General features: G+C 42.7%; 1 protein-coding gene across 12 annotated transcripts in view; it reads right to left on the reverse strand.

The window, feature by feature from the left end:
• Positions 1-289: 289 nt before the first annotated feature.
• DCLK1 (doublecortin like kinase 1) overlaps positions 290-22,250 on the reverse strand; it is a 383,845-nt gene continuing 361,884 nt past the window's right edge. For 10 of the 12 annotated variants that reach the window (XM_084981510.1, XM_084981508.1, XM_084981509.1 and 7 more), the window contains 2 exons: positions 21,374-21,487; positions 290-3,790 (listed from right to left, as the gene is read on the reverse strand). In XM_084981510.1, coding sequence (XP_084837636.1) covers positions 3,626-3,790; positions 21,374-21,487 — 279 coding nt within the window. In that variant the 3' untranslated portion in view covers positions 290-3,625. Of the gene's footprint in view, positions 3,791-16,221; positions 16,296-21,373; positions 21,488-22,250 lie in introns of all 12 variants that reach the window. The other 2 variants (XM_021065210.2, XM_021065213.2) reach the window with 1 other exon arrangement.

Below are 22,250 nucleotides of genomic sequence, written 5' to 3' on the forward strand. Positions count from 1 at the left end.
TTGGAACAGGCCCTCTATATAGCAAACTTCAGCCTGGGGCACCTTTTTATGGTCAAATTAAAAACCTCTGAAATTAGAAGTTTATCATGGAAATGCTGACAGATCCTGACCCAGAGAAGGGCTAGCAGGCAACACAATAATATTAAGAACGCTCTCCCTCAAGCACAATTGCCCTTCAGTGCGAGGAAAAGAGTTGTCTAATGGGCACTGCTGGCCAGCAAACAACCATGATTTAGTGTGCGTGAGCCTTGGTCATACAGCAGCTCGGTGACCCTCTAAGCTAAGCCAATTTTTCTTTTTGTTTGTTCCCAACTGAAATATGCCTCAGAGGGTAAAGGATTGCAATTTTAGCCTTCATTCATGGATATATTGCTTTCTTTCAACAATATATGATGGGCCCGTTAGCCACCACCCATGGGGGTGCTGAGTAGGTTCTAGGAAGTTCTCACTGAATACAAAACACCAAGTGTTTTCAGCGGTTTATTTGCATTTTTTTCTCTGCTAATTTTAGTATGCACCACGTGTAAGTTAGATGAGGGCTACAGTAAAAACATTTTCAATAACTGAAATCTTACTTTTCCTTCTAATGATCTGGAGCAAATCACATATTCATTGATTATGACAAAATGATTTCTGCTACGATGTCAAGAAAAAGTATGTTCATCAATATGAACAGTTCTCATCTACAGAGATGGTTTACACGATGCAAATAATGAGTTTTTCCTTAACTAGTCTACTACCAAACTGAAACAAAATGAATCTTAAAATCCCCTTGAAAATACCGTATGGTTGGTCATGTATCAATAGAGGAAAGACAGTCGCCATCACCAGGCCACCACCGTAAGAGCTATATTAAATACTTAGAAGAAAAAATATGGAGACACTTGTGGCAAGGATTAAATTGGTAATTACAGAGGTACACTGCCATAATGATACATATTTATTCTATAATAAAGTGAAATAAAAAATAAGATCAATTTGGTTATAGAAATTCCTTAAAGAACACCACCACTTAATTATTTCAAACTTGAACTATCCCAAGAATGTCATGAAAAAAATTAGAAAGCACTGGCTAAAAGCAAAGCAGTCTGGGTAAACCCACGTAATCAGCATGCCTTGTGCTTGTCTGTTAACCCTCTGAGTACGTCTCTGACATTCAGGATCTCGATAGCTTCATGCTGAAAAGATTGCATTCCATCTGATTACTCAATATTTCTACTTGACAGGTCACATTCCTCTCTTTATTCAGCATAGATCACTCAAATTCTACAGCGATGCGCTGGGGTCCCCATGCTGAATGGCCCTGCATTCTTCTGAGCTGCCCCTCTGCAGTGTTCTGGGAAACATGCCACAGCTTCACACGGGCCACAGTCCTTCAAGACTTGGATGGAAAACGGCCATGCACTGAAAGGTCTGTACACTAGACGCTGGAGCAATACACGTAATGCTCGTGGAAAAGCAGTAATTCAGAGAAACAAGAGTGACCATCTCCTGCAGGTAGGTCTCTGCCCATAGGGTTTTTTTTTATATTCACACATTCAGAGTTGAGGCCAAACTATGTACCCACTCTTTAGTCTTACTTAGAATAGTGCTTTGCTCTGATGTTCTAGAGAAAGCAGTAACTTCTGACCAGTTCAGGGTACTTGACCGACAGGAAAACTGCCTACACACCACACCCTTCCTGGTGTTCTTCGCTCCCCCTCCTTCCCCCAAACCCAATAGATCGGTGCTTCTTTGCGATGTTGTGTGTTAAGATTTCAAGACTGTCTAAAAAGGAGGGGGAGGGACTCTCAATAAAATGATCTAAAGTTTACATGGGTCATTTACAACATAGACCAAAGAGATAAACCTAAACGTGGAAGAGCCAAAAACCGAGGGGACTATGTTGCAAAAGCCATGACGTGCTGTGATTTAAAACTCTACTAATGTAGACCGTATGCCTATGAATTAAAGAGTAAAAAGCAGCCATCGAAGACCAATGTGTATTTAAAAATAAAGAACTACATCATACACAAATTTCAAGATGTTCAGATATTTGAAGTGTATTCCAAAGCAGAGACAAAAGAGTAATGTTCAGCCACCAAGATGGAGATTTCACGAGCTGTCACTCACTGGTTATCTCCTGTGCCACAGTGCCGAGCAAACTTGGGAGAACGTTTGAGTTGGGCACCTGCCCTCAGACACCGTGGCCAGCCACTTCCTTAAAGCAATGCAGTAACTCTAGGCAGCAGCTGGCCCCCATTCCGAAGGTAACACATTCCAGAAGCAGCTCGAAGCACAAGGCTAAGGAGAAAGATTTGTAACAGGAATAAAATAGAGATGTTGAACAGAACTCGGCCCAAAGAGAAAAAACAGCAAGCATCTCCCTGTGGACAGGTGAAGATAGCCCTATAAGAAGGCCGTCTTAGGGAATGGAAGTTTCCCCCCAGGGGTGCCTTCTGGGTCTCCTATCCTGTTCTCCCTGGGAGGCTATACGTAGATAACCTAACGGTGCAGGTGAAATTATCTTCCTGATGGTTATTTCTTTAAAACTCATTTTTAGAACATTCTAGATTGCCCACTCTGCTTTCTCCTCAGTCACCTTGCAAAGCACTTGCCTCTGGTCCCTGGTACCCCAGAGCTCCTCTTGTGTGTGGATTTCATACTCCATGTGAATCACACTGAAGACAGAAATGCATGAAAAGGCGGGTGAGAAAAAGAACAGGATCTTGTTGCCTCTTTCTGTTGCAAATTCCAGCCCTATAGAGCACCTGGAAATTTATTGCTCTTTTCCGCCGGTTTTTGTTTTTTTGTTTTTTTTCCTGTAGATGTCTCATACTGAGCAAGCAGACCCCCACTCACCAAGCACAGGACAAGTTACGGTGACAAGGGTCTGTGCTGGCAGTAGCAGCAGCTGAAGTGGAAGCAGCATTTCTGGGGCATCATCAGCACATCTTCCTATGGAGACAGTTTCGGGGAGGGGACATCGTCTATTTCCTGGGTCAAAGGCTGTTGGCCGCAGACCCAAGACCCTCCACTCAGAATGCAGGACTCAGGGCAGCTGACAGTTAAGACCTCCAGTGAAGAGAGTCCCTTTCTTAATAGGATTCTGAAGAGGAAAGAGGATGCTGATGCTTAAGTTAGGAACTTGCCAGGTTCTAAACCCAGAAAAAAGGACAAGCAAGATATCATTCTAGACGCTCTTCTCGTCTGGACCTCTCGGCATATATTAACACCCCCTGATCTGTAGCAAGATCAAGAAACATGTGAATATAAATCCAAAGGCCTAAAAAATCCCCCAAGGTTCTCCACAGAACCCTGTATACTCAGAGGGTTAACAAGTGCCATATTACATACTGCAGAGCCTAGCTTGACTGGTGAAAACATTCACTGCTTCTCTGTTTAAAAAAGTTGCAAAACAGCCTTAACCCTTTGAGGACCTGATCAGTAGCAAGTTGCCAGCTTCACCAACAGCATGTCATTGTCTCATTCAGCAAAGGGAACTCAGTACAAGGACCCCAGAACACACACTTTTCTGCTCGGCCGTTCAAGCATTGAGTGCTAGGGAGATCAGATGAAACCGTTTTACATAAATTTGGAAAAAAAAAAATCTCAGAGTCTCAAAGGGTTAAGCTAGGACTTCTTATTAAAAGGGTGAATTTGGGGAGCGAACAGTCTCGGAGGAGCTTGGGGAGTAGTCTTCCGATTCCGAGTTGAGTTCAGGCGGAGCAGGCTGGGCCTTGTACCGGCTCCTCACATCCGGGTTGCGTCTTCGTCGGAAAACCTGCCTCTCCTTATCAAGAGCGGTGGTCTAGCAGGGGCATAAAATGAGAAAGAGGACAATTAGGCCGAAGGAAATGGCAAAAGAAACATTTCCTGGAACTTTCTGACGTCAGAAAAATATGCTGGCTGAGTTAACCTGTCCATGATGGCTCACTTTGGTTGACCGCCATCCCACTGCTGGGGAGTTCTCTGCTCCCCCAGATACAGCTCCAAAGAGCACCTGGTCATGACATGGCAGGCACAGGCAGGATGGATGATGTCGTGGGTTCACCCTCTCCGGGCCTCCCCAGGCCTCCCCTAGCTGCTCCACATCTATCACCCTTGGTCACTCCCAGCCGAGCCCGGCAACCCCTGGTAAACAGGAGCTGCCCCGGCCTGTGTGTCTGACACGTAAGGATGCCAGCATGCCTCGTTCATCAACATTCAGCTCCAGGCAGCTGTATCATAAAGATGAGAAGTGATGAAGTCGTCAGACCTGGAAACAGAGCCACGAGCTCATCCCGTTACTTCAGCACCTCTTGTTCTAAATGATCTTATCCTGTGTTGATGAGGGTGTGAGGCTGAGTCTCTGGGAAGGATGGATTTAATCTGAACGAACCTAATGCCCAAAATTGAAACTTGCTTTTTTGCGTGCATTAAACCTGATGGAAACCTTCCCATGGATTTTCCTTTACAAAGTTCCTTTGTGTTGTAGTATGTGGTAGTTTCCGAAAGTGAGGTTCAATGTCACGAGTATTCCAACTCCTGGTCTCTAAGCCCTGTTTTCCTGAAGAAATGTCAGGTGATCTCCAGGAGGTGCTATCCAGCCACAGCTCTGGAAGTTGTTAGGACATCAGGATTGGGAAGGGCATGACTTCATTACAGATTTAATGGGTGTGAGGAGGAGTGGGTCATTACAGAAAAACCTTACAAAGAGAGCAGAGGAGCAGGTACAAAGCCTGAAGAAAAATACAGAACACATATAAAAGTTGAAGGCATCCTTGTTTGAAAGTCCCTCTTTAAAAGGATGTAGCCTGGAGGTTATTCTGCTTTTAAGAGATTACTTTTCCTCTGCAGGGATAGAGACCACCATTTTTCCTCTTGGAAATTTACTGTTAGCTTCTTCAAAGAACAGAGATAAATTTATAGGCAGCCTGATTCTGAGAACAAAGTGAAAACTAAGCCCCTCAAACAACTGCAGTATAGCATTAGAGCAATCTCAGATCTAAGATGGGCCAATCAAAGTTCCAAAATGAAGTAATAAAGAGAAAGAGGCAGTGTGTAGAACCAGTCCAGTAAATGGCTTCGTTAGGCTGAGCTGCTCTGCTGGGAAAACTATCCATACCCTGAATAAGTGCTACAAATCAATGAGGAAAATAAACTTCAGTAATTCACTTTTCTTTTCACTAGATTGTTAACACAATGATTCAGTAACTGGTTTGTGGAAATCTCTACCTTTGATTGTTCGACGTGTTGAATTTTTAAGGACCCTCACACACACAGTTCTTGGTCTTATACGCACCAATTTTATATTTTCAGCATCATAAACCCAAATTCCTAACTTTATGTAAAACACTGTAAAGTTACAACACATGGTATTTTGCTTTCATAGCAAACTGAAGATGTTCTGTGTGTGCAGAGGTGAATGTAAAAAACAGGCATCTATTTATTTAGTCTGACTTATATAAAAATCACTCTGTAGATAATCCAAGAGTAATATAAAGTCTCTCCTTGGTCATAAAAAAATGTTTGTATTTCTACCTTTTTGAGAAAAAAGTCACTGGCATGGAACTGATCACTGAGTAGCGAACGGAGGCTCTCCGGTGTGGGGAGAAGTCAGAAATTTTGGGTCCTGCTCTGTCCCTCGCTGGCTGTGGGAACCATTCACTCAGTTCTCAGTGAAATAAAGAGGAATAATCCCCCCCCACCCCCGCCGCCCTGAGTTGCTGTAGGTAAAATGGATGTGCAAATGCTGAAGACTCCCAGAAGTGGAAGGAGGTGGGGTTTTTTTCCTTTACAATGTAATACAGTTTTTAAATGAAGTAACCGCGTCAGAGGAAAACAATGCAAAACAAAGCTCACCTTAGAACTTAGCTGAGTACCGTCCCTCCCTCCCTCTCACTGGCACCTTCTCCATATTTACCTCATCTCCCCAGGTTTTACTCTATTACTGCAAGACACGCTCTTGGCTGTAGCCACTGCAGTCAACCACTTCTCCACAAATAGGGAAGGCAGTTTGTGCAGAGGCTGGTACCACTCACCAGCTTAGATGGGCCCGCTCCCTGTATTTTCACCTTCATTTCTCCAAATGCTCTTAAGGGCACTCAAAATCTCTTCCTCTCTGTCCCTCTGCCCGGACAGCCCTCACTCTGTCTCTTTTAAGTGGTCAGTTCTGGACACTCCTGCCAGTTTTTCTAGTTCACAGCTTTTAAACGTTGGCTTTTGTTGATGGGCCTTGGTGCTCAAATGCTGTCAGGCTTTCAGTTACTGATTCACTAGTAACTTCACAGCAGTTAATTTTGGAAACACAGCATGTCCTGATCAGAAGTCATGGAATAAGGGTGTGATGGTTGTTTCTGTTCCATGTATAGACTCTTGGCATTGAAAGAAACTTTATAAAGCATCTTTGCCCAGGGCTTTGCTTTCTCAGGCAGGGAAACTTAGGCCCAGGCATGTGGAGAGACTCGCCTGTACTGGGTCACACTGACTAGGCAGAGAACTCAGTGCAGCCACCACACTCCAGTAGCTCAGCCTTTCTCCATTTCCAGCCAGAGAGAAGACATGGACCACAGGCAGCCTCAGAGGCCAAAGGACCAGGGCTTTCCTACGCTGATGGCCTGAGAACCCTCTAGAGCCAGCAAGGGGCCGCTGCCACATGTACGGTCCCACCTTGGGCCTGTAAACGCACCGGGAGATCCAGGTCTGAAGACAGAAAGGCAGCTTCCGACCCACCCAGGTCCTGGCAATATTCTCAAAAGCTATTCAGGGGATGTTTAGGGTCCTGACAGCCTCTCTCAAAGATACTCTAGAAGGTGTCACTGTCCACAGGCCTCGCCTCCTGGGATTCCTGCTCACTCTGCTCTAAGGACCACAGCTCATTTTAAGAACTTCTCCGTGTTACCACGAAGCCCAGTACAGCTATCAGTGTGCATACTGCCTACCATGCACCCGGCCGAAGCCCTGTCTTCCCTGCCACACCGTGGACTCTGGAGAGCTCAAGTCTGAGCATCTCATCTGTGTTCTCCACACTAGATACTCTCCAAATGTTGCGTCTTTTGAAACACAGGGAAGTTCAACAGAAGTCACAGTGTTGCCCTTCTGAGCACCACAACCCCTGCCTGTCCTGCACGCAGCTGACAGGTCATGTATCTCCAGGTCCAATTTATTTACAGTTCCAACTCCTGTCCTAACAGTCACAACATGCTTACAATAAAAATTTCCAGCATCTAGTTCCTGTTATTACTCAAGGTGACTCCTGTGACAGCAGCAGACTCAGTGTCCCTGTAACCCACTTACTCTGCTTATGGTTAACCCTGCCTCAGTTTCCCTTTGGACATCCCCTGCTCCCAGAATCTGCGGTCCCAGTGAAGGGGACCCTATCCACATCTCTGAAGGTGGGGCGGGATGGCCCAGAAGTAAGTCTTGCTATGTCCCCCAATACCTGTGATTGGTTCAGGATGGGCTCCGGACCCCGTTCACAGGACACGAGGAGACATTGGCTGAGACCGCACATTCACAATCAACCCCAACTGCGAGGATGGCAAGCCTGGTGCTGCTTCCCACACCCTGGTACCCCATGAAGCTCCAAACTAAAGCCATCATGGGGAGGCAGAGAGGGATGGGAAAGAAACCAAGCCCTGCTGAGTGCTGAATTCCCCCTGCCCCATTGAAAACAGACTCAACCTTTGGATCTCTCAGATTATATAAAACCATGCCTTGCCTTTTGCTTAAAGCCAGCTTGGTTTGGCTTTTCTTCACTTGTAATCCAAACAGTCCTAACTGGTACATCTCTGAAGGTACCTCAACCACACTCCCCTCTGTGTCTTGGCTTAAGGTGTTCACCAGTCTGACATCACCCTCCCACTCCTGCCCACTCATACGCACCTGGTTCCCAAGATTTGATCAGTCTCACCTTCTACATCACACCTTTTCTTTCTAAATTCCTCAAACAAGTATTGTCCTGACTAAGCTTCTGGCACCTACACACAGGCCTATCATCTTTTCTGTACATATTCCCCAAATCCCACGCGAACTTGGTAGGATCCTCTATGCTAGAGGTTCAGATCCTCTATGGTCGCATCCGAAACGTCTTTGCATCTTTCCAGAATGTCTAGCCAACTGTGGCATGCATATAAGGGGCATATTAAATATTTCTTAGTTAATACAGAATAAAAATGTTTTAGATGATTACGCACTTTCTGAAAAAAAAAAGCAATGCTATAATACAAAAGAGTAAGAATACAATTTATGTTTTAGATATGACCAAATGCTGCCATCAGATGTTAACATTCTCTTACATATTTATTAGTCAAAACTATTTACTGTGATCTCTTATCACAGTAAGCACTGTCATATATGTTATCTTTAGAATTTTAATTATATGACTATAAAATTAACTTGCCTCTAAAATCTGTGCAGTTCAACTTTACAATTGAATTCTGTAGCCCTGACATGTAGTTCAGGACAGATGGATTCAGCAAGGAAACAGAATATGCCAGTGCATTCTTTTTTAAAGTATTGCTATAAAAACATTTATTATCCGACTGATCATCTTCTCCCCAGAAAACATTTAAAACCTAACTTTCCCTCTGAAGTGCTGCATCATAGATTTAAATCTGGGGCCCTTCAACCATTTCTGAAAGGCTGCTCTCCTCTTTCTCAATCACTAAAGTTTCCCTGATAGCAAGCAAATAATTTTTTCTCCCTCTCCAATGCCTATCTTTATAAAGTAAGGTTGTCCTCAGCCTTGCTGTTCCATTAAAACTTACGACTTCCTAACATTTATTATTTTATTAGTTATTTTGCTCACGGTTTGCAGCTTTGTTGAACCGACATGAATAGACTTGCAGTAGAATTCCCAAGTGTTTGCTCAGTAAGTTATCACTTCATTAAGAGCTCATAAGAGAATCTGAAGCCTGCATTATCACATTTTGGTGCTAATTATCACAGGTTAGAGGTGAGCAAGAAATCCCTTGAGATTCTAGAGTTGGCCAGTAGTAACCAATCTGAAGCTCTAATCTAGTTACTTAAAATATGTACCCAATGCCTATATTGTGTGTGGGCTATAGCCAACTTAGGGTAAACTGGAGGATCCTGATAAACAGACCTAGTAACTGACCAAATAAAATGATAGAAACGAATATCAACCTGTCCTACCCAGAAGAAACACCACATCCTTACCTGCAGTTGTAAGCCCTTGGTGATCCCAGTGTTCTTAGGAGCTGCTAGATGAAGTGTAGAAACTGAGCCAGTTACCTCAGCAGCTCGAGGGGCTGCGCACATAGCAGTTGCAGTTCTCAGAGCAGTGCCCCCCCCACTATGCGTTGGTGCCTGCCATAACCCCAGGCGTGCCTGACCCAGAGACGGGGCTTGCCGGATACCAAGGAAATGTATTCCAACAATAGGTACAGCCAATGAATTTGGCTGCTACCTTCTGTTCGAATAAAATGACACTATCCTCCACACAGCACTCAGATATTTTCAATCCTTCTTTCTGACATTAAAGTCGGAGATCAGCATAAATACCTAGGCTGCACCCATCTGGCCTATCTTTACAGGAAACATACAGCACGGAGGTGGAAGGTCAGGACCAAAGTGAGCATAGGAACTGGAGCGTTACTTTTATTTTCCAGTCTGAGTCTCCCACGTCTGTGTAATGCTTGCCTTGTCTGGTAGCTTTAGCTTAATCCCCTTGCAGGCAGCAGGCGGGGGAAGACAGGAGAACTGGCTTTTTGTCCTAGCTCAGCTGATTATGTGACCTGACCTGGACACGTTCCCTAGCCACGTCGCGCCCCATTTCCCAGTTCACAGGCTGAAGGGGAGGTACCACACATCACCCCTGGGAAACTTCCACCTACGAAACACTATGAATACACCTAACAGCACCACTCATCTACTAGAATGGGTTAGGTTTTTTTCTTCGTAAACAATAGGCCTTCCAGTCTATGGGTCAAAAATACTCCTTCTGCACCATGTGCAAGGTTTGCAAGAGATGCACCTCATTTAAGTTCCGAGGCGATGCTTTCTGTCGTGGCAGTAATTATTGGATTTAAGTAACTGCATTTTTCAGAGGCAAACAGTGACTGCTTTTCCTTTTTCGCTTTTCTTAATTTATTGCTGGCCATCACAAGCAGTCTTCATTTCATTAATAAAAGAACATTATTGTGCATGTTGCCTTTGAGCCCATCCATTATTCATACTACCTAGGAGAACAAGCCGGGGCTGCAGCTGTCCAGGCATTAATCTCAGGAACCTCTCCTTTGCTCCCTCTTACTCTGTAGGGGCTGAGTTACGATGTGCTTGCCACTTGCCACTTTGGAAATGTTTTGCTTGCTAGTAAAATTAAACTGACACCTCAATTGATATATCCATTTTTTTTTTTTTTTTGACTGGCTGTCATGCTTATCATGGTTCTGTTTTGCTTTGCTTTAAAGTCCTTTGGCGGGGGGGGGGGGGGTCTCGCCAGGAACTGCACAGCATCTGGATCTATGACGTGGCATTTCGCTCAAGTGAAGGTGACCATGAAAATGGCAAAAGGAGGTCTTGCGGAATGAAGCCAGCAGCCTTCCAAGCTCTTTTCTAGGTGCCACTTTCTTCAATCTGATGCCTCATTTTGGGGGCAGGGCTGATGCAGGCTTTCCCACCACTTCTGAAACACAAGCCCCACCCGCTGATCTGGTTCTTCATAGAAGCCCACCCTGGTGCAGTTCTGCAGAGGGTTTCTGGTGGCTTTCCAACACAAGGTTAAGATGATAGCCACTTGCTGAGCTCAGGCTTCTAAAGGACAATATTCATAGCTTTCTCTGCCAAAAGGCCCCTGATTTCCTCACAGCAGAAGCTACGCTGAGCTGCCATGTTATTATTCCTTCATTGTTCTCATAAACTAAAGGGCAAGTGCATGCAGGCACCATTTATCTTAAGAAAAATCTGTGAGTGTTTAGGATTTACTAAGCAGGTAAGTAAAGGGGTAACTCCTTTTGACACAAAAACAATGTCTGTACCTTTGCCGAAGACTTATTCTTGGATTGCTGTAGTGGGATGCCATCCTAGAGCAATGCATATGTGATGTGATTGTCTAAACTCTCATTTATCCCAAACTTTAAAAAAAAAAACACACATTCTATCTTCAAAATTAAGGTTACTTTATGTTAATGGTCCCTTCATAGAAAAGTTCAATCATTCATTAATTTAACAACTATTTATTGAAATCTCTTCCATGTGCCATGCCTTCCACTTGCTAGTGGTGACACAGTTTTTAAAAGCCCACCAGATGGTGCCTTTTAATTTAGTAACATTTTTCTCCTAAAACAGGAGTTGAAAAACTTTTTCTGGAAAGGCCAAGAATTAATACCTTAGGCTTCGCAAGCTGTATGATTCTGTGATGCAGCTACTCACCTCTGCTCTTGTAGAGTGCAAGTGGCCACAGGCAACTGAGAAATGAATGGGTGGGGCTGTGTTCCAGTAAAACTATATTTACAAAAACAGGCAGTAAGCTAAATTTTTCCCACTGGCTGTTTGCCAGTCTCTGCCCTAGAGAATACCTTTTTAAAATTACACATCAGGATTTGGGGCAACAGACTACGTAAAATGTAACGCCCCATTTCATGGTTAATCTAACACACAAGTTATTCAACAGTATATCCTGGTCAGAGCATCAAAAAAGTGCATGGTTCTACCTTGATAACCAATGCTTTGATCTGGAGAGAGATCCGTTTACCCAGGAGAACGTCTGTCTCTCTGTCTCTCTCTCTGTCTCTGTCTCTCTCTCTCGTGTCTCTGTCTGTCTCTGTCTGTCTCTCTCTCTCTCTCTCTCTCTCTCTCTCTCTCTCTCTCTCTCTCTCTCTCTCTCTCTCGTGTGAGCAGATGATTTCCTCCTGGAACCACCCTTCCTGGGCTCCTCCTCTGGGCTGGGTCTGTGAAGACACTTTAACCCTCACTATAGCTTGGGAAGGTTGATAATATGCCTCTCATTCTTTTATAGATAGGGGAACTGAAAGTCAGAGAAGGAACATGTACCTTGCTCAAGGTCACAGGGCAGGAAGTAGGGCAGGCTGGATCCCAAAGCAGGGCTTCCCGGCGCCAAAGCCACAAACTCATGCACAGAGCCGCCAATCTTTAATCAAGCTTGTTTCACCTCAGTCATCAAGACTACTAGTTTCTAGATGTGTCATGTGTTTGACACATGTTTGAAGACTGTCCGACTCCAGCCTATGCATATTTATACTCTTCCTTGATAGAGTAACAGTGTGTCCATACTTAGGATTATTCATTCCCTACACATTTATACCTAATAAAGTCCACATCCCATCAGCAAGCATCACTGGGGAACATACAGAATAAAAGTAAGGCAGGAATGAATATGTAGAAAAGAGTACAGATGTCTTTTTAAATCATAAAGAGTGAAAGAGGTTCCAAAGCAAGATTAAAATATAAGTATGATGCCACAAAATTTTCCATCAATACTGAATTGCCAAGAATCTCAGGAAAACATATCAAATCTCACTTCAATTTACACCCAATCAGTATGTCAAAGCAATTTCTCATTTCTAATAACAGAGTTTCTAGTAACTATACATGCACACACACACACTTGGGATCCTCTCTTAAGGGGACTCTGAACATAAAATGGAACAAAATCTCAGTGAGCAACCTGTTTGGTAAAATAACACAAATGTCTCACTAGTCCTGCTTCTCTCAATGACCAATTTGGGATCTATAAGTTCTGTTGCCAGCTTTTGAGCCTCAGCCTAATGCCTCACTTTTCAGTATCATGGTACAGCTGTAAAACCAAACCTCATACTTTCCTGATGCTTTTCTCTGTAACCAGGCTTTGAAGTTTAAATCTGTGTATTTTCTGTGTGTTAAACTTTCTGTTACAGACAGATGCCCAAGCTGGGGTCGGGGAGGGTGGTTAATCCCTTGCTAGAAACCTCGGTGCCTGCTCTTTCCTCCAGCAACACTTTAGACACTGGGGTGGGGAGCTTTCTCAACAGCAAAGCAAGGTCAAGACAACGTCTTCCTTCACACTGCAACTTGGTGTGTGCCTTTGGAACCCTCCTCACACCACATGGGGGATTCCTCTCTGGCTCTCATGGGAACTGGTCTTTCAAACCTACCTCAAGCAAGGTGCATTTAACTGACCCCATTCCTTTTAACACCCAAGCACAACAGCGTTTAATAACCTTGCAAGGACTGGGCACGTGGCAGCCGCTGCTCTGCCTCATTACTCACTGTTGCAGGACGGTGCTGGGAACCAACACGCACACTTGAGTCACATCATGCCTGGGAACTCAACCCCTCTTCTGTCCTGGCTCACCTCCCCAGGTTATCTTATTTGGAGTTCTTAGTGTATGTCTTGTTCTGATATCTGCTTTGTTTAATCAGATTCTGGCCGCTGCCTTGTTCTGCGCAGTAGATGCAGGGAATCTTCTCAAGGTGATGCTGAGCACAGCACCTGCACAGTGACAGCTTCACTTGAGAGAGGCAGAAATGTGTGCAGCCACATCCCCTTTGGGTAAGGACAGATTTTCAGGTGGGCAAAAATGTAATGAGATGTAAATTCCAGACTTGTAGCCTCACCCCGAGAGGGTGAAGTGGCCCAGGCAGCTCATTCCCCAGAGAGGGTCACACCCAGACTCGGACAGAAGGAGCAAGGTCTTCTGGAAATGAAACCATGTAGGATGCTGCTCCCCTGGCTACAGCCTAGAAGCTTCTCTGTCGAGACAGAAGAATGAATGAGAGGAGGAGGAATGTGGCTTCCCAGCATTTCTCCACCACCACCAAAAGCCTACTAAGAGGGACATGCCAGTTCCAGGTGCTCTGAAAAGATGTCTCCCCAGCCTCTGCCCTGACGTGAGCTGCTTTACAAAATGCAAGCACATCTCCCAAGGGTTCTGCTCAGAGTAGTGAAAACAGCCGGGAGCACTTGTAAACACAACAATTGGGAGCGGGGATGTTTCGCCCACAATGATTGTTTATGTTAGAAAGTTGGCTGCCACCGTGGTTAGACAAATGCTCCCACTTCCGTGGAGATAAAAGGCAAGCATTTGCAATCAGTGAGGAGAGTGTGTTCGTTCCGGGGCTAAATGGCATTATAAAACTTCCTAATTAAGCATATATGCCGATGAGTTTTTAGCATCATTTCTCCAATTTAGCTTTACATACTGGGTGTGCTGTTTAGTACAGCATTAACTATAAACATTGTTGTTACTGCCCCCAGCTGGAAAACAGAGCAGTTTATGTGGGGAAGAGAAAAGAGATGATCTCCCATCTGCTCCTGCCCATTATTCAGGGATGTGTCATTTTGTCTGCTGATGGGAACGGTCACTAGGATTTTAGTCAAATGGCCTTTTCATACTTGGCTACATTTATTAATTATTGCTGATGTGGTGTTTTGCACCCACTTTTAAGCCCAAATAATTTTTTAGCGTTTTTAATTATAGTGTAGTTTGTGTTATACAAATATGCACAACTGTAATTAGACATATTTGATGCCTATTTTTAATTGTATATCAACTTTACTCTTATATGTTTGGTTAATATGCCTGAGGTTAGGAGCCATACAACTGAAAAAGGATGAAGCATGATGTGATTTGATTTATATAAAGAACAAAACCAGGCAAGGCTAATTAATGCGGATAGATTCCAGGTCAGTGTTTACCCTCAGGGCTACGTGACCCTCCCGGAAGGGCCCTGGGGGCCGGGGCGGTGGGCGGGGGGGGGGGTCCTCTGGGAGTGCTAGAAATGATCTGTGCCTGCTCTGGGTGCTGCCCACAGGGGTGTGCTCCGTTTGTAAGAATTTGTTGTACTCTGCACTCGTGTGTGCCCTTCAGAATAGAGATTATTGTTCTGTGAGAAGTAAAAGATGGACGGATCATCTTCCATGTGAAAAGTCAAAGAGAAGAGTCTGCACAAAGGCAAGTCGTGATTGACTCACCCCCATCCCCAAAAAAGGTTAAAAATAAAGGGAAGTGGTCTGTGCATCTGTCAAGCCCATTTACTCAGGTAAATAAAAAGGTAGGTGTGCAGCTCCTGCATGCAGATCCGTCTACGGGATACAGGCAGCCTTCTCTGTGCAACTGACTCGAAGCTATTTATTGAAGCCTGAGTGTTGTCTTTCTTTCAGCGGACTTAGGAATCATCATGACCTTAGATATTTGGATAGTTTGTCAAAGAGTGTTTGACTCTGGTGTCTCATTATAGAAAAAAAATTAAGAGTGATAACTGGGGGGGGGGTTAAAATTCTTTTCTTTCTTTAAGACAACTTAGTCTATTCCATCAAACAGCATAAGGCACCATCATTTGGGGGAAACAAATGTCCAACCCCGTGGAGTCATTTCCCGGCAAACACTAAGATGTGGAGCTTTACCTGGAGATCATTTCAGAGACATTAAGATGGAGGAGAAAAGTTGCCTAGGACTTCTCAGAGTTCATTTCTCAAATCATCAAAACCCATCCTGCCTGTGGATAACTTAGGGAGACACAAACAATGCCCCTTGAAGGAAATGCCAGGGCAGTTGACTGGAATAGAAAACGATTGGATAGAATTCTTAACCCAGTTTTAAAAAAATCAATACCTCCCATGGTCCCTTTTGCTTGAGCAGATAAGCCAGCTAAGTAATCTGACAGTTACGAAATATCGAGAAATAAATTCATGCAATAGCTAGTACATAAAGGGATTTCCGGGGAAGAGAGGTAACAATAAAACAAAAACAAAACAAAAAGGTGGAGAATTTGAAAACACAAGCTTACCAACACACACAATGCATTCTATAGCTCACTGTGCTCAGAGGAGCTTCTATGACTAAGGTGTAAATGCATTGTTTCATCCATCTAATAAGGTCACGGTCGGGCTTGATGATTTTAAAATGACAGTATATACTTCTATAGAACATATATACTAAGGTACTGTTGTTCTTCCATTTGTTGAGGGACAGAAGAGCACTAGAAATCATTGTTTTAATTAGCAACATCAGGAAAATGCTTTGACATTAACTCAATATACTGTCCTTTTAACTGTAAGGAAAACTGATACTGAGCATGTGCAATGGAAAGAAAGCTGGCAAATGTCTGTGAATAATGGGTGAAAAAAAGGAATGAGGGGGTGTGGCATCTCAATCAAGATTAAAATGAAACTGATAAAGCAGCATATGGACTGGATAACAAATCAAAAGCATGTTTATCCACTGAAGGAACTGGTTAATGGAGACTGCCAGCACGTTGCCATGGAAACACTGACTGTTGAGCTGCACCGTCTCATACCTTATCCAATACATTCCTGGTTGTTGGTAGTAGTCCAAAGACCCTGATCTCTTGATGGTAAACCCGTGGTCCAGCTGAGCAGAGAGAAATGGGGGCAACTCAGTGGATCAACATTATGCTAAAGGATTAAGACTCCAGACCAAGCTGTTCTTCATTGGCTATATATGTACATAGAGTTACGATGCCTCTTCTGCAGGGTGACTAGCTAATATCCTAAAGCTGTACCTTGAAAATAAAAAGGCAAGAAAAGACACTAATCCCTCATGAATATCTCGGAGGCCAGTTTGTTAGAAAAGGTCTAATTTCTCAAACAAGTTTTTGATTGCACACTTAATAATATCTTCTCAATTTCAAAAGATATAAACACTGCTTCAAATTCTATAGCAATGGAAAATGCTTTACAATAAAGTACTGAATCAGCTTTAGCCACCTGAGAGAAAGCAGATTGGACCCCCCTCAAGTCTTACCCCATCAAGCTTAAATGTGAGGGCTTCATAAATATGAAATAAAAGATGAAAATAATCAGGTTTTGAACCTCCATAAATCACAGCAATTTGGATTTCTTTAAGAGTTAATCTTCAAAAGCAGAGCTACTCTTAAAGGTGAATCAATTACATTTCTGAACTAGAAATATATAGTATAAAACAGTAAATTCTCTCTAAGAAAATAAAGAAAATGAAAGAAAAAATAGCTTTCACTGTATATTAAAAGTGCATATGTGCAGCTAAGTGCTTATGATTAACAAAAGGTATCATAAACAGAAGACAGGATAAATTCTCAGAGTTGCTCCTCTTGGAATAAGATGTTAGCCTTTGGCTACCTAGGAATAAAAGATTCAGCCCCCAAATTTGAAAAACAATAATCATGCCCTGTGCCTGCTCCCACTGTTCTGCCCACGAGAGGTTGCAAGCTGACCACTTTTCTTTCTGGAGAGGCTCATGAGCGCTTTCAGGTGTGGTACTGGCATAACACTGACGACAGTTTCTAATGCTAAATTCACAAAGGCACTTCAAAAACATGCCATAGCACCGGGCGCTTAAACTAAAAACTGCTCCGAAGATTTGGTATTCTAATTGCAAGCTAGGATAGCCCAGTGTTCTCAGAACAGAAATGTGAGATTTTAACCTTTTTAAAAACGTATGTTCATTTTATTTAGGGGGAAAAAAAAAATCCAAGTACCCTTGCTGTTAGGAAGATGAAGGCCTGCGTTTCTGTTTCAGCCCAGGGATAGCTACGCAGTAACTAGCTCTCTACTGCCATCTGCAGGCAAAGTGTCTCCTAACACCACACTGAGGAATGCCCTCGTGCAGAGGTCTTCTGCTTCAGAAAAGAAGCTTCCCACTATCACAATTATTTGCACACTGATTAGTATGGATTTGTTCAATTAGACTGAAATGCTCTATTTGCATGAGCAAAATGCAAAATAAGAACTTGAAAGCATTAGGAAAATTATTGGTTAAAATAATAAACAGCATTAAATGAGGAAAAATAAATTGGAACTGACATCTGAGTCATCGGTTCTTCATCAAGCTGAGCAAATCTAATAACACCTCCCTCCCCTCCCTTCGCTCTCAAGAAGTCCACCGTTAAAATGTCATCTCTAATTCCATTTTATGTCTATAAATTGCATTTTAATAACCTTTTGTTTCCCTTTCTGTTCTGTTCTGGGTTTCTTTGCTTTGGTTTGGTTTAGTTTTAATCCCCCAACTACTGGGAAAGGTAGTGGAGGGACAATGGAGTCCTTCTGAGAGGTAGAATATTGCAGTTATAAGGACAGCAGTGGGTTTCCACCTAATCATGTCGCCTGACCTAAATGTCAGACACCTTTTCTCCTTCGAGAAGGGCCCTATGATCCCTGTGAGCCTCCAGCTGGTAATTACTCTCCTTGCCAACTCAAGGACCTTAATATAAAGTTATCATTTGTCCTTTCTTTGGTCTTAATAATGCAGGGGGTGGGAAGCAGAGAAGAAAAAAAATGACAACACGAACAAAAAACATTAAGGTTCAGAACCATGAATGCATGTTAAACTACGCTCGTGTCATAAATTACACCCATGACTAGAGTCTGTTTGTTATGACAGTATGCTCTTTTTTCCTTTGTCACTCTGAGAAAGAAAAAGTGTCATGCATTCCTTTATGAGCAGATAGTGAGGTTTCTAAATAAGGAAAGAGAATTGCCAGTTAAAAACTAATGATTTAATCGTTGATTTCCTGAAAAAAAAAAGTTGATTGATAGTACATTCTAAATTATATATATATATAAATTTTAAAGTGTGTATATAATTTCCAAAAAAGCAGTCCTGTTTTATTTTAGAGGCAGTTTAAAATAAAATAGATCTTTTGATACCTCTGGGGAGAGCATACATGCCCATAGGGAAAAAGTGTCTGAATGAAATTCATGCTGAAATCTGTTTTTTTCTCTATCTACCAAATAGAAGTCATTACAGTATTAAATTAATTACAGAAATGTCTGTCATGTGGGTGAATTAATAATTATATTCCAATATTAAGTTGTCACATAATCTTTATAGAATGTACCATTTGTGAAGGCTCTTGTTTCCCCCTTTCACTTAAATTCTGCCTCACGGCAGAGTATCATCTCTTTGCTTTTATATTTTAGTTAGAGATGGAATACTATTTAATGCCAAGGCTCCTTTATTTTGTGATGGTCAAATGAATCTAATTCTTTGCACTTGAAGAATGGGAACGTGGCTATGGAGTTAACATTGACTTATCCAGTGCTGTTCTGAAAGTTAATAGCAAAGGCAGCCAACTGGCAAGTTTCTACTCCTAGCCCCGCCCTGAATCTGGTGACCCACCCCAGCCTCTTATAGAGGGGGTGGATATTTATGAGGGAAAAGCATTCTGGAGAAAATGCATAAATGCATATATTATGGCAGGCCAGCGTCTCCCCAAACACCTCCTGAAATTCACAACCATCTCCTCTTTGATGTTGAAATGGTCGTAACTGGTCAACATGTGAACTGTGCTTTAGAACCGACAAGGCACTTTTTCAGATACTTCTCCAAAATAGTCCATCAGTCTGAGCCTGAGTTAACGTGATGATTTTTTTTGGAAACTTTGTAGTGGATAAAGAGATGAAAAAAGCATGCAGCTAACACACAACTCAGCATCACATAGCCCGTTTTACAATTTATAAGTATATCGCCAGTTGGTACAGTTTCCATGGAAACATGTTAGTGATGAACTGAGAAACTGATACTAAATTGCATTCAAAATGGTCCAGACATGATATTAAAAAAAAAAAAAATCCATGGACCTATAATTATACGAACTGGGTTTTGTTTTGCTTTGTTTTGAGATCTACTTAGACAAAGTTCTAATAAACTCATATGGATTAGGTTTCAAAATTTATCCAGGTTTGATTAAAGTAGGATTTCCCCTCCAACCTGCGTTGTCTGTCCACTGGAGAAGTGCCTGGAAGTTCCTGTTCTTAGTCATTGTAAGAATCCCAGAATACTGGGAACAAAGCATTCTTGAGCAACCAAGGCAAACTTAACCAAAGGCTAATTAAAATAAAATACCAGGAAAAACGAAAACAAAACCCAAAATGACAGAGGTAGAAAAAGCACCCTCTCTAGCAGCTGTAAGTCCTCAGCAGGAGCAGAAAAGCAGTCCTTTTCATGGACAAGCGTGCTGGCAGTCCATTCCAAAAGAAAATCGTGGAAGCAAACATTCTGGAATAGACTCATGTCTTGAATGAATGATGAAAACAGAGGGTAGAATGTCTGGTTTCGCTGAGAAGCACCGTGAGATTGTTACTTTCAAAAATGACTGACTGAATATTAGCTGGTAACAAAGAACACTGACAATCTATGAAGACAGGAAGGACGCTGTGTTTCGACCCTGAATTTCCTTAGAAAGAACTAGAGAGAGAGGCCGAGAAGAACAACTTGCGATGGTAAATCCCCAGCAGCGCTAAGGAGCATCGGGAAAGAGTATTCTATTCAGCGCTGTCTGTGTACTCCTAAGCCAGGTACCCATACTGCTGTAACTCCCTGCTGAAAGGGTTCAATCAGAAACCACGAAATGCAAACGGTACAGGAAGGGGATGCGTGAGCACCGTGCCATCTGCAAATTCTGGAAGCCCATGTCAGATATTTAGTAACCCAGATCTGGGATTGGTTCTATCAAATAGGTCACTTAATTATCTTTGCTTTATCTGGAGTTCTAGCACCACCAAAAAACAAAAAGAGAAAGAAAAACCTGTAGGAATAAATATTGAGTACTGCTGACGTGCATGACATATATTTACTAGCATAAATACTTTTTAAAATGCGACATCCTGGTGTCTGAGTTCTTTGTTTAGACAAGAAAAACAGCTCAAGTGATTTCACCTTGAATATGCTGTTAAAATGTACATACTTAGGGGAAAAAAGAGGAAATTATTAAAAACTCAAGTAATCTGGGACTTGAATATATTTACTCTAGAATGTGACACCAGGAAGTATGAGGTTTCATTATTTCTCTGCCCAATTTAATCTTTGCCTAGAGCTGCTATCAAATTGCATGTAGCATATGTCTGCATGTATGGAACAGAAAAAAAAAAAAAATCTTTGTGCAGCCGCATCAACAAAATGGTAAATGTTAAAAGACTCTCCATTTTAAAAACAGAAATTTCTAAGAAGCAAGAAATCATGATTTCTCTGGGTGTTCACAGCAATTCAGTTTCACTGAAAATCTTACTGGGGAAGCTTCCTGCCTTGCTTTGGCATTCATTTAAGTCTCGTACAAAGATGTGCAGTGTTCCAGTCTCTCCCTGCCATGTCCTCTCTCCCAGCTTCCCTTCCCTCCCAGGTCCTGGCAAAAGGACCCTAGGAACTCTTTTTTCTTAGCGCCCAGAAGTTTGCATTGGCACAGAGTCCAGTGTGGGGGAGGTTCTCTGCTTTAAAAAAATAAATCATGAAATTAATATATACTGCAAGACACCCTGGAGGTGTTGGATAATGATGTGATGCCCAGGGAAATGATCAGCAAAAATACATCATATATATAAGCCCCAGATCTCCCCCAGTGCTTTAAATGGTCGCGCTGTCTAAAGAAATGACCCATTCTGCTGTCTCCTGAGTAATGCCTGTCTCTTAGGTGGACTGCTTTTAAAAAGTTATAGGTGGATATTTCAGATGCTTACTGCTATGACAGAAACTCCAGCTGCTGTGCTGTTCGGTTTGGGGCCTGTGTTGAAATGCTTCTTTATCTTTCCTGCTACTGACAGCTGATGCTCATTTTCTGGGAGGCCGTCATCCTGTGGCGGTAGGGGCGGGGGAGGAGAGGGAAAAAGAGAAAAAGAAAAAAAGGAAATAAATGGAAAACATGGTCAAGATATTCTGGTTACAGGCAGTAATCTTAAAATTTAAAACATTTCAGAAAGAAACCAACCCCTATCTTCTCAGTCAGCATTGCTGCCGGAAGTACTCCTCCAAGGGCTCATTCATTTCCACATTGGCTCTAAAATTAATTTGCTGTGTCATCTTACCCGCTGACCTCATCCCTAAATACAAACATTTATTTCTGTTTTTGTTCCTAATAACATTGATTTCAGCTGTAGCTCTAGAGACGTATGTCAAAGAGTAGTTAATCTGGACAACCAAGAAAAAAAAGTCAGTCTAAACGTTTTCTTTCCCTAAGCCAAGAGTTTTATCCTCTTAGCCCATCATTCAGACCCAAAGCCAAGGGAAACAGACAGACCTGGGCTCAGGCACAAGCTTGTAAATAAGCTCAGGCTACTTCCACAGCCCCTCAGTTATCTGCTCTATAATCCCAGACAAGCTTCCAGGTGGAAAGTTCTTCCTTCAGTTTTAAATCCTCCTGACTGCCTTCATATCATCTGTTACTCTGACATTCTCTGCGTTTACGCTCATTTTAACTAAGCCTTCTGCTCCCCACTGGAGCCATCAATGATGGAGGCTGGACAGATTTCTCTCCTTTGCCAAACAATGTTAGAACAACAATAATCGGAGTTCCCATCGTGGCTGGAAACCATGAGGTTGTGGGTTCGATCCCAGGCC

This window comes from Sus scrofa, chromosome 11, assembly GCF_054392235.1.
Source record: "Sus scrofa isolate SSC_HxYL_T2T_F1_AM1 chromosome 11, Sscrofa_HxYL_maternal_Yorkshire_Landrace_v2.0, whole genome shotgun sequence".
Classification (NCBI taxonomy): Eukaryota; Metazoa; Chordata; class Mammalia; order Artiodactyla; family Suidae; genus Sus; species Sus scrofa.